At 27.2% G+C, this 12,618-nt stretch overlaps 1 protein-coding gene across 1 annotated transcript; it reads left to right on the forward strand.

Moving 5' to 3' along the window:
- Window positions 1–9,575: 9,575 nt before the first annotated feature.
- On the forward strand, window positions 9,576–11,955 carry LOC108466284 (putative Myb family transcription factor At1g14600). The gene is made up of 5 exons (XM_017766619.2): window positions 9,576–10,185; window positions 10,346–10,422; window positions 10,512–10,548; window positions 10,633–10,750; window positions 11,244–11,955. Exons 1-5 carry the CDS (start codon window positions 9,894–9,896, stop codon window positions 11,677–11,679), a joined length of 960 nt encoding a protein of 319 aa, XP_017622108.1. The 5' UTR covers window positions 9,576–9,893; the 3' UTR covers window positions 11,680–11,955.
- The last annotated feature ends 663 nt before the right edge of the window (window positions 11,956–12,618 follow it).

Below are 12,618 nucleotides of genomic sequence, written 5' to 3' on the forward strand. Positions count from 1 at the left end.
ATGCTGATTTTTATTATATAATATTAGTTTGGAATTATTGTCATAAATATGATGCCTTTGATGTTAAAATATGAATATAAATTTAATTATAAACTATTATTATTCTATATATAAATGTTTATAATAATCATTATTATTCAGCATAAGTTTCATACAAATTGTATTATTTATTTATTTATTTATGCTACTAAGACATTTATTTATTTATTGTTTTTGCCAATAATTACGAAGTAGGAAGTCCTTTTCATTAGTCAAAGCATTTTATAAACATGTTCATATATTTATATATAAAATTAATTTAAAATTTGACATAAATAAATGGCATAAACTATCCCATTACAAGAGATAGAGACACCTACATTTTTTTCTTAAGAAATTACATACTGAATATATCAATTAAAAAGTAAATACCTTTTTTAAATTTTGGTTGCAATTGACTGAAGCGTGTAAGGGAAAAACGTTCAGGGACATGATAAAGTAATTACCTTTTTTAGATTGGCTGAAAAAAGTGTACTGCATGAGAGTATGACGACACCTAATTAAACTTTTGATTTATTTGTATGTTAGGTCTGTCTCTTTTGAAATTAAATTTAAATAGCACTTAAAAGATATAAGAATAAAAAAACTCTTCTCATTTAGAAAAAAAACTTTAAAAATATATAAAATCTGTATTTAAATTACCCAATATGTCCCTCAAAAATTTCCTCAAGTTTATATAAATTTAAACACTTTTGGTTCATTCCTAACATATTTGAACTTATGTAAACTTGAGGAAATTTTTGAGAGATATATTGGGTAATTTAAATAAGAATTTTATATAGTTTTTAAGTTTATTGTTTTAAAAATAAAAAAAAATGAGAAAGGTTTAATTTTGTTATTCTTATATCTTTTAAGAGCTATTCAAATTTAATTTCAAGAAAAGACAGACCTAACATGCAAATAGACTAAAAGTTTAATTAAGTGCTGTTATACTCTCATGCGACTCTCTTTCTTCAAGTCAATCTAAAAAAGATAATTACTTCATCAGGTCCCTGAATGTTTTACCGTTGTACGCTTCAGTCTGGTACTGCCAATTTGTTACGCGGCGCCAAAAAACTTTTTTTTTGGGGGGGATTTTTAAAGTGGTGCCGCCTGGGAAAGTGGCGGCACTCAACTCTACTGTATAAATCAGGTCATTAATTCCTATAATTAATTTTAAAATTTGATCATTTTCATAATTTTTTAAACTTATAAGGTTAGATTCTTAAAAAACCCCAAATATATGAATATATCAAAATTTATATTAGTAAAATTATTAACTAAAGCACCTAAAACATGATATGATGCAAATAAAAATAAATAAAAAATGCTACATAATGCGAGTTTTAAAATATTAAAGTATGTGTAAATATAAATATAAAATAGGTTAAATCTTGTTATTAGTTTCTATATTTTTGTAAAATTGTAAATTTAATCTTTATATTTTTATTTGATCAATTTTAGTTCTTGCACTTTTAAAATTTAAAATTTCAATCCTCTTCACACAATAATTGTTAAATTCATTAAGTTAAATTATGTCATTTTCCAAAATTTGATTGCTAAACATATTTTCATATGTGTAATGCCATGTCAGCTTCTTATTTTCACATATTACTCACTAAAAATCCAGTTAATGGATTAATGATTATTATTTGCTTCCAGATTGAAATTTCAAAATTCGAAAAATATATAGACTTAGAATGATTCAATAGGAGAGAATATGTACAAAATCTACAATCGTACATATAATAGAGAACTAGTAATTGAATTTAATTGAACGAATTTAACCAAGGGGAAGGCAGAAATTTTTTTAGGGGGGGAAAGATTAAGTTATATATTTGTAGGAGTTAAAATGCAATTTTATCCTTGTATTTGCTTATATCTTTATGGTTTTCAAAAGGACTAAATTGAAATTCTAATATTTTGGGTGGCCAAACTATAATTTTATCATATATTAACTTAAAATTTTTAAAATTTTGGTGGTCTAAAGCATTAATTTTCCATTTTATGGGGGCTAGGGCTCTTGCTTGCCCCCTCCTCCCTTTACCCCTAGATTTAACTGCTACTATTTTGATCAAGATTAAAAGTTCAAATTCTGAAAAGTAAAAAGACTAAAATTGACTAATTCAAAAAATATAGATTAAATCTACAACTTTCGCAAAATATTCCAATAATAGAAAACATACCTTACACATGATATATATATATATATATATATATATATATATATTAATCTACATAAAACAGATAAAAAAACTTGTTTTATATTCTCAACTCGAAATTATAAAATTATTAAACTAAAAGACAGATATCCTTTTTTTTTCCTATTACATCCTCCATGGATGCCGATGGTAGATCCGCATTAATAGGTTCACGTATACTCAAGCACGTTAAAAAAATCACGTAAATAATTATAATATTTTTTTATAAAATATATAAGAAAAAAACAAAGGTATCATATCATAATTCATAAACCATGGTTGACTTCACAAGTTGGGAAATTGAAGCAGAATCTGTCAGAAAAAAAAAAAAAAAAACCAGACCTGTCTATATTAATTTTCACTAGCTAAGCTAAAACCAAACCAGCTAGCTTTGCCCTCTCCTGTGATTGTTCAAAATCATGTTTATAGTTATGTAAAAGCGTCACGCATTACATATATTAAGAATCGCATTTTATTTTTTTAATCTCTTTCTATTGTTAAAATTTATAATTGTGATTAATGAATAATCAGATAGTGATGCGCATGACGTATCATGTATGCCTCATATTAACGTATATAGATAAATTTTTAATAGTAGAAATGAATAAAATTTCTAACAAAAGAACTATTTTACTTTTTTTTTTATTAGTAAAAGAGCTAAAATATTGTCAATAAAATTTTGGCTCATTAACAAAGTTGAAGTCGCACGAGCTTTGAGGTTTTAGATTAGAGTCTCATCTTATGTAAATGCGTGGATTCATTATCAAATTTATTATGAATTATTAGTTTGCAGGTTTAAATTGAGCTAATTATTTAACTCAGTGTTTATAATAACCGATTTTGTTGGAATTATTATGACTTAAAAACACAATCATTATTTTGTTTTGGATTTTTTTTAGGGTTAATATACTATTAGGTCTGTGAGTTTGGCCTTCAATGTTCAATTTGATGCCTGAGTTTCTTTTTGTCCCAACTTTAAGTTTAACTTCAATTTTTATTTTGGTACAAGAGTTTGTTCTTTGTCCCAATTAAGCACCTGAGCTTGATTTTGATGTTCAATTTTATACCTAAGCATTTTTTTCTTCTAATTAAGTACCTATGTTTTTTACTAGAACACACGTGCGAAACATTCATTACATTGCATGATGTTATTTGATTTGGGTATCAAATTAAACATTATAGCCAAACTCGAATACCAAATTAAAATAAAAAAAGATTCAAGGACCAAATAATAGAATAACACTTTTTTACGCCAAAAATGGGCGAGCTGATAGGGATGGTCAATTTAAAATTTAATTCCCCAAAGCTTAGGGTAAATAATTTCCACCAGTCGATGCGCAACAGATTGCGTTTGTTCCCCCAAGTGGCCAAACATAAATACTACTAGTAATGGGTTAATTTTACCAAATGTCCTTAAAACTATTGCTTAGATTCTACTTTGGTCTCTAAACTTCAAAATAATTTAATTGAGTCCCCAAAGTATTAGTATTATATTAATCAAGTCCTTCCATCACCATATCTGTCAATTCAAACATTAAATGTTACCTCGAATATGATGTGGAGCATATTTAAAATATGCAGATCAAATTGTAAACAAATGTGTATAAATAACTTGGATCTTACGTATTTTAAAAAAAAACAATGTCTAAAATTTAGGAGGTACACGTATATTTACAATTTGATCCATATGTTTTAAATATGTTTTATGTTAGATTTGAATTGACAGTTAATGCTCGAACTAATGGATGGATTGGCAGAATGACATGGTTAATAGTTGATATGAAACTGATATTTTGAGCCATAATTCGAGTAACTTTACTGCAATTGATCATACTATTAAATAGAAAACTTATTTATATGAAGCATATTATGACAAAACATTACTCAAAATACTTCCGCTTTGATTTTGAATTAGTCTTCAAAGTATCAGTATTATATTAATCATGTTATTCATTCAGCCTAGCCATCAATTTAGATGTTAAATTCAATTTTAAATTTGATTTGGAGCAAATTTAAAATACGTAAATCAAATTGTAAAAAAAAAAAATCTATCCAAATCTACATTCATTATTCAAATATATGCATTGCTGATTTAGATGATGAATATTCGAGGTATCTATCCACATCCACTTCGAATCCTCAACATATAATAATTTTAAAATCTGAATTAAGAAAAATTTAATATTCGTAAAATATTCGAATCCGCAATTCAAATTATCATCTTCACACCTCAAACAACAACTTATTGGTATATGTTGGCATTTTCTTTAGGGTTTGATGGCAACATTCATCTCCCCACCAAGACCAACCAATAATTGTAATAATATCAATGGTTTCCTCAGGAGAAAACATATGTTGGAAGGCTGTGATTTCTCCCCCAAGATGCCCGTGCAATCTAAGACCAACTTTTGCTTTAACTTGGAGCAGTTAAGGAGTTGAAACCTTGTTGTTTTTGTTTCCACTTTTGTAGTTAATATGCTATGATCATGCAAGAAAAAAAGTATTTGTCTTAATATGCATGGAAGAAATTAATTAAAAGAGACAACACACGAGGGTGGAATTGGAATATTATAAAGTTTTCATGATCGTGTAGAAAAGTTTTATCGTTAATGTTCACCTAAACACACAGCTCTTTTTTTTTTTTTGTCAAAAAGTTTATGTATCTTTTAATCATATCATGTGAATAAACAACAAGCTATATATATAGGTTTGTATCTTATCATGAAATCAATATACGATTGCATTACTTTTTCTATGAGAAAGTTATCCTTTCAAGATTCGTTTGTGACTGTTCTTCCCGACGATATTATCTTTGGGGTTCTAACATGAATTTTTCTAATTGGAAGTACGTGTATTACCATTGCATCTAATAATTGTTGGACATTACTTTTTTTTAAGTTATAACAATTTTAATATGATCAATTTTGTTCTTATAATTATTTATTTCATAACTCAAATCACAATCTAATTATATATCGAGATAAAAGAGAAAATTAGGGATGATAACGGAGTAGGTATGATAGGTTGTGATTTTTCATTTGCTCTTATTGATTTTTTTATGTTTCCGACCTTGATCTCTCTCCAAATACAATTTGGTTTAAAATTTACGCATTCGACCAATTTCAAAATAAAATACATAATAGAAAATACAATAAATATTTAATTAAAATATAAAAAAAGTAATTTACGCATCTGTAACCTTACTCTCGAACCCAATTTTCAAACAAAAAATTACACATCTAAAAGATTAAATTGAAATCCGATAAATTTGAATTATTTTACCATCCCTAAAAGAATTTCATATATGAACAATTTGACAATATTGCCTTTTGATTAATTATAGTCTCCTTTTACAACCTGTCTTAGACCAATGCATTGTTTACTTGTTCTAAAGTTAGTTTATAGGTTTTAACATTTAAAGGGCATTAATAAGTCATCCATGGCATGGTCAAGAGGGCATGGTGCATAGGCCAAAATTGACCCTTTTTGTAGCTGTAACCCTCTAAGTAGCAAGTGTGAAATTAAGGAAGAAATTACAACCCTTTTTTAGGAATAAAGCAATATTCTAGTCCCTAAATTTAGTAATTTTTTTACATTGGTCTTTGAATTTTTTTTGGTCCACTGTAATCCCTCAACTTGATAATTTTTCTTAATTGGTCTTTAAACTTAGATTTCATTAATGTATATTGACGTGACACTATGAGATCGTGTCACAGTATTACTTAATTTTTTTAAAAAGAAATTAAGTGATGACGTGATATAATCTCAAAATGTTGCATCATCTTACCTTAATGGAATTCAAGTTTAAGAATCAAATTGAAAAAAAAAAAAGCCACCAAATTCCAAAACTCATGTAGACCCCTAAAAAAATTAAGGACTAAAGTGAAAAAGTTTACCAAATGTAAGGACTAAATGTTAGTTTATTTTCTTTAAAGATTAATATTCAAATATTGCTTAAAGTTTTCTTTTTGAGTAATGATAAGTACTTTAATGGTGTCCCCCAATTTTCCAATTCGGCATTGGGAATCGTTTTTGAGATGCCCATTTCATAATCATTTTCAAAATCTGTCTCTCCTAAACTTTCTCCTAGAACAAGTATATATATATATTAAATTTTTTATTATATTAAAGTTGTGAATTTATTTATTATATTAATTTGATAGTTTTTAATTTTATATTTTTGAATTTTAAAATTTTAGCCTTTATCAGACAATAGTGGTTAAATTCTATTATTTTTAAATCTAATGTGAAAATTTATTATCATACATAAGATTTTACCATTTTACCAACTTATTATTTTTATATAATAATCATAAAAAATTAAGTTATTTTAACTAATGGATTTAAACTTAAATAATGCAAGGTATGTTTGAAAAATCATAAAGTAATTGATGATTTTATTCTCAATCAAGCCGTGAGAATCGGAATGTATACTTGGAGTGTTCTTTTTACCCTTTTCATTGAAACCCACTAATTATAATAATTACGAAACATACTGCACTTATGTAATTATAAATAATTACATTCAAATCTAATTATTAGATAGTTTTCCAAGCATACTCTAAAAATTTATTAGTAAATTAATTATTTTGCTTAAATCCTTATTTAACATCAAATTCTAGGTTCAAAATTCGAATAACCCTTTCCCTACCTTGATAAAAAAATGAACATAGTAATAAAAGTAGAAAGTGCTTATTTTAATCATATATATATATATAATGCCAATAGTCTTTTGGTCTAGTGGCAAGAGTATTAAATAGTGAAACATGAGAATTTTGGTTAAATCCCAAGCAATCCATCATCCCCTACTTCATTATCAGATGGGAATAATCTACTTATGTCGGTATAAAATTAAAGAACATATATTGGATCAATATGATAAAAACATCAAATCAATTTGAAAATTTACATGCATGATTAGTAAAATTAACTTGATGAATTCAACGGTTAAATTGTCAAAATATTATTTATATAAATATTTATAAAATATATAAAACTATTTTAATTTTACACCGATATAAGCACTTCCCTTTCCCAAACACCCATGCATTTAATTTAAATGTTATTATCATGCTACACAAATTCCAATTAATTCTAATTTTCATTGGAAAAGAAAATTGTGCTTCCATGAATTCTTTTAAACATTCTCTTGTTTAGTTGGTCCACTCCCAAAGAACCCCACCAAGACATGATATTTCATAGGCCGGTTTGGTAAAATGTGTTGACATATTTATATATACATATATTAGATTACCACAAGTGGGCGAAAGAATATATGTTAAAAAAATTATAGATAATGCCCTCTTAGAGCATTGGTTGAAAATCTTTTAATTATATCTTAAAATTTCAAGTTATAATCAATTCTCGATATTTGGTTAACTCGTGAGATTAACATAGTTAAAAACTTTATTCTAATAGAGATTTTATGTAAACTATTAAAAATAAATATCCTTATAATAATATTTGTTATTTGTTAAAATTTTTTTAATTAACTCAAAATTGAATTAGTGCTCGATCTATGATACCAATTCAGTCAAGAATTTTATTATAGTAAAGACATATAAAAGAAATCGAAGAATTTGCAAGCACAAGATAAGTTAATCAATTCCAAATAAACGATATTTTGTAAACATCTTTCAAAAGAGTTAAAAATTCGAACGAAATTACTAGTTGTTGTTTATAATTATAATAGATTAATTTTTTTTTCAAACAAAGATTGACTCAAAAAGCATGGCTAGCTAGCTAGCAATGGTGAAGAATTTATTAAAAGAGTCTTGAAATGGGAACAAAAAGCCAAATCCGTGAATCTCGACGGTATTTCTCACTTAAGACCACCACTTTTTTGAACTTTGCCATTGATTGGTGACAAACTAAAACTATAACATGCCTTTACAACACGCATGCAAAAGGCAAACCTATAATTACCCCCCTTTTTCTCCTTTGTCTTCCTTTTTATTTATTAGGGGAAAATTTTGGTTATGGTCCCTCGAGGCTTACGGTTTATTTAGATGGATAGCGAGATTGAAAATAAAGATGACTGTAAGATTAATTACTGTTGTGGTAAGATTGGGTAATATAACAGTGAGTTCAAAATCAATGATGAAAAATGTGTTTGGATTAGAATGCAGACAAAGACTACTTAGATTAATCAATAAAATTACATCAAATTAAAAAGTACATAAACTAAATTCTCAATTTAAGTACAATAGAGGGACCAAAACCAAAATTTAACCAATTATTATGTTATATTCTCCTGGCATGTTAAAGAAGTCACGAGCTGACAAGCCCTAACCATTTCTTTTAGAGCCATCCAACAATGTACAGGGTGTTCATTTACAGTGCATTTATAGGGTTTGCCTTCATTAATTAACCCATATCTAATCACTTTAATTAAGAGTTTAATATGAAAATTATTTATCTAAAAAAAGAATTAAGATAAAGATTTAGCGAACCAGGCTTTGGTAGTGTTGGTAAATGTTGAGTTTTCGGGATTTTCATATTTATATATTTGTGGGTTTTTAGTTTCGATTTTTTAATTTTAGTGGGTCAGGACCTATGCTTACTCTATCCTTTCACTTCTTTGTTCTTATTTATTTTAATATATGTTCGAATATATTGTGATTATTAGTCTATTCATTTATATATTGTAATAATTTAATTCTGCTCTGTTTATTATAATTGTAAATTTATTTATAAATTCTATTCATTGATTTTAATTTTAATTACAAATATTTTTAATGAGAATATATAGGAAATGAAGACTAACGAATAATTCACAATATTATATAAATGGTAATAGCTAATTAATTAATTAATTAATTAATTCCCATTGAAGACAGTGGTCTACTTTTAGTAAAATTTGGCAGGATCTTCATTTATTAAATAAGTTATAAAGAACGTCTCGTTTACGCCATTTAATTATATGTAAATTTTATTAAAAAATTACTAATGTCTATTATTTTTATTATTTAAACAGTTTACAAGTTTTTATCAATTAATGGGTTTGGTTAGACGGTACAATATTTATCTGCAATTAGTGTAAAAATATTGGTGGCGATGAGATTAGATACTGTTGTGATATTGTAGCGTGAGACAAAAAGTAAACTAAATACACCGCACCTCATTGCCCATCTAAACTCACATTAAAACTAGAATCAATTCATTAAAATGCAAATGTGAAAACTAAAATATAATTAAACATCGCTTATGCATAAATTGGGGTATAATAAAAAAATTACCATTATACTAACTTATAATTTTATAAATTTAAATATCTATACCCTTACACATAATGAAACTTCAACCTAAAATAACCTATAAAAAACCCACACATAACATTTGTGTATGATAAAACTCCAACCTTAAAACTTACTTACCTAATCCCCATTATTATTAATTACTTGCATGGATATCATATGGAACATTTCCTTTTTCTTGGAAAGTGTCATATGAATATATATATATATATATAGGTATTGTCAAAGCTTGAGAGAAAGATTCATTTCTTTTTTGCATTCTTTGTAAAGAATAAATACAAAAAAAAAAATTCCCAATATTCATTCCCCTTCTTTGCCTGATGTAGGTAAAGTCTTCAATGACTTTCAAACCCTAATTAATCACTTTAGTCTTTCACTTTGATCTCATTTGCAAACAGCTAAAAACATCTTGAAAAACATGGCAAGTGTTGATACCTTTGAAAAAAACAGCAATAACAACAGAGACCTTGCAGACGAGGAAGAAGAAGAGGAGGAGGAGGAGGAGGCGGAGGAGGATCGTAACAAGATCAATTACAAGACAGGAAATGAAGGAGAGAGCTCAAGCAACAGCTCGGTTGAAGAAACTGGAAAAAAGTCGACCACCGGATCTGTTCGGCCGTATAACCGGTCCAAGACGCCGAGACTTCGGTGGACACCGGATCTCCATCTTCGCTTTGTTCATGCCGTTGAAAGATTAGGAGGACAAGATAGTAAGTTGATACACACATACATACATATATATATATATATATATGATTTTTTGAACATTTGATGATGATCCCTCAACAAACAAGCTTAGACCCAGAAATTTTCTTTGCTGATTTATGCAACAAAAGTTTATGTTTTATATATATACACATATTGGTCCAGGAGCAACACCCAAGTTGGTTCTTCAATTGATGAACATCAAAGGCCTTAGCATAGCTCATGTCAAGAGTCATCTACAGGTAATTTTTTGTGATACATACATACATACATACATACATACATATATATATGTACTTAATTTGAATTGGTTTTTTTTTTTTTTTGGTAGATGTATAGAAGCAAGAAGATTGATGACCCCAATCAAGGTAATAATTGAATCTAACAGTGCATATATTTTAAAAGTTTTCTTTGAAAATGTATATATATGATTATGTCCTTTTATATTGCAGTTATTCAAAAGAAAGAGATAGCGTTTCAAAATGGAGATCATCACCACCATATACATAAACTCAGCCAACTCCCCATGAGACAAAGTTTCAATAACCAAAGTCCATCTTCTACTTTTAGGTATAAAATAAAAGAAATCTACTATATCTTTCTCACTATTTTGAGGATTTTTTTGACGTGTAATGTAGGATCTTTTTAGAATAATGATTGTGGTTAAAAGACAAAAATAAAAATATTGTAATCATTTGAATCATGTCAAAAACAAAGAAATTACTTTTATATAGAAATTGGTTTTTCTCATTTAATGTTGAAACAGGTCGAATTGGTTAAAAAAATATCTCAATGCAAATTTCATATGAAATGATCAACAATAAATGGATTTTTTTTCTCTCCATTTTCCCAACTATATATAGATGCCACCCAATGACGAAGGTAAAGGGGCAGGCAATGGCTCCTCCCTCTCAAATGGTAGATGTTTCATTGAATTCCTTAAATTTTTATGAAATTATATATTTGTATAATAATAAAATTATACTTTGACTCTTCTTAATAATTTACAATTTTATAACTTTGTTTTTTTCTGATGCCACCTATATATATTCTACTTTTGCAGGTATGGTGATGTAATTTCTTGGAGAGGGAACAACAATAAAAATGTATTGGATATGACAAGCAAAGGGTTGTATTGTTCAGTTGCAAAGAGATTATTTAGTAGCTGTAACAACTACAATTCACTTAGCTTTAGTTCACAAAGGCCAACGATGGGTACAAATTGCACACCATTAAAGAGGAAGATGATAAGTAGCGTGGTATCAAACATTGAAGATCGTTTAGATTTGGACTTGTCATTGAAAGTGACAACAGTGGCTGGTGAATTTGATGAAAAGGGTTCATTAGATTTGGATGATAGTGGTGGTTTGTCTCTTTCATTGGCTTCGTCTTCATCATTTTCAAAGCTTTGTAGATTGAATAAGGAAGTAAAATATGGGGATGGCAATAGGAAACAAGAGGTAAGGACAATGGCAAGTACTCTAGATCTCACTTTATGAATATGAAGTACTATAATATATTGTTAGTGAGATATTCAAGTATTTGTAGTCAAAATAGACCTTTCGAAGAGAATTCAGGTTCAAACTTTTGAAAATGAAATTGTTCTAAAGGACAATTTTGAACCTTGAATCCTTAATTCAAGGAAAAAAAAATCAATGTGAATCATAGATATTGTCTATTAATGTAAATCAATGTGAGCACAAAGGTGAATATTAGTCCACCCCTTTGTTTGTTGTTTCCATTGTTTCTTATGGCATGAATTCCGAGTTAGGTTATGTTTTTAAGGTTTATATGTGATACATTATCGGTAGATAAATTTATACACATATTAACATTCCGAAAATGCATGAAATATATATAAAATTTATGTTTTAAGAAGGATTAATTAGTTTTAAGATTTAAGAGTCTTTAAGGTGTTGTTTAATAAATTAAAAATTAAATATTAAAAAATCAAGTACAGAAAATTTAAGTACTGAATTTAATTTATAAAAATTAAGTACAAATTGGGATTAAATTATTTGATAAATATAATTTTAAATATTCAAAAGATAACATTAAAAAAATAAAATAACAATAATTGAAAAATCCGATGATAAATAATTTTGTATCTGTTTATTATAAACTAATGCTTAATTAAATAGAATTACTAGGAAAAGAAAATTATAAACTGGAATCCTATGTCTTTAAAACTAGGTTGCCAATGTCAGGAAGAGACAGCAGTTTTCATGTCTTGTAATATTAATAAAAGAAATATTTGAAAACAGGATAATATAATTAATAAGAGTATAATTAAGATATCTATATCTATAAACATGTTTTTTTAGGGCAGTCATTGAACTGTGTTGGAGAGAATCAAGGAGAGTTCTGTCATGTATCTTCTTTTTTTTTATTTTTTGGTCTGTCTTTTTTTGTTTAAGAACTTCTCTCTCTCTCTCTAT

The sequence above is a fragment of the Gossypium arboreum genome, chromosome 10, assembly GCF_025698485.1.
Source record: "Gossypium arboreum isolate Shixiya-1 chromosome 10, ASM2569848v2, whole genome shotgun sequence".
Lineage (NCBI taxonomy): Eukaryota > Viridiplantae > Streptophyta > Magnoliopsida > Malvales > Malvaceae > Gossypium > Gossypium arboreum.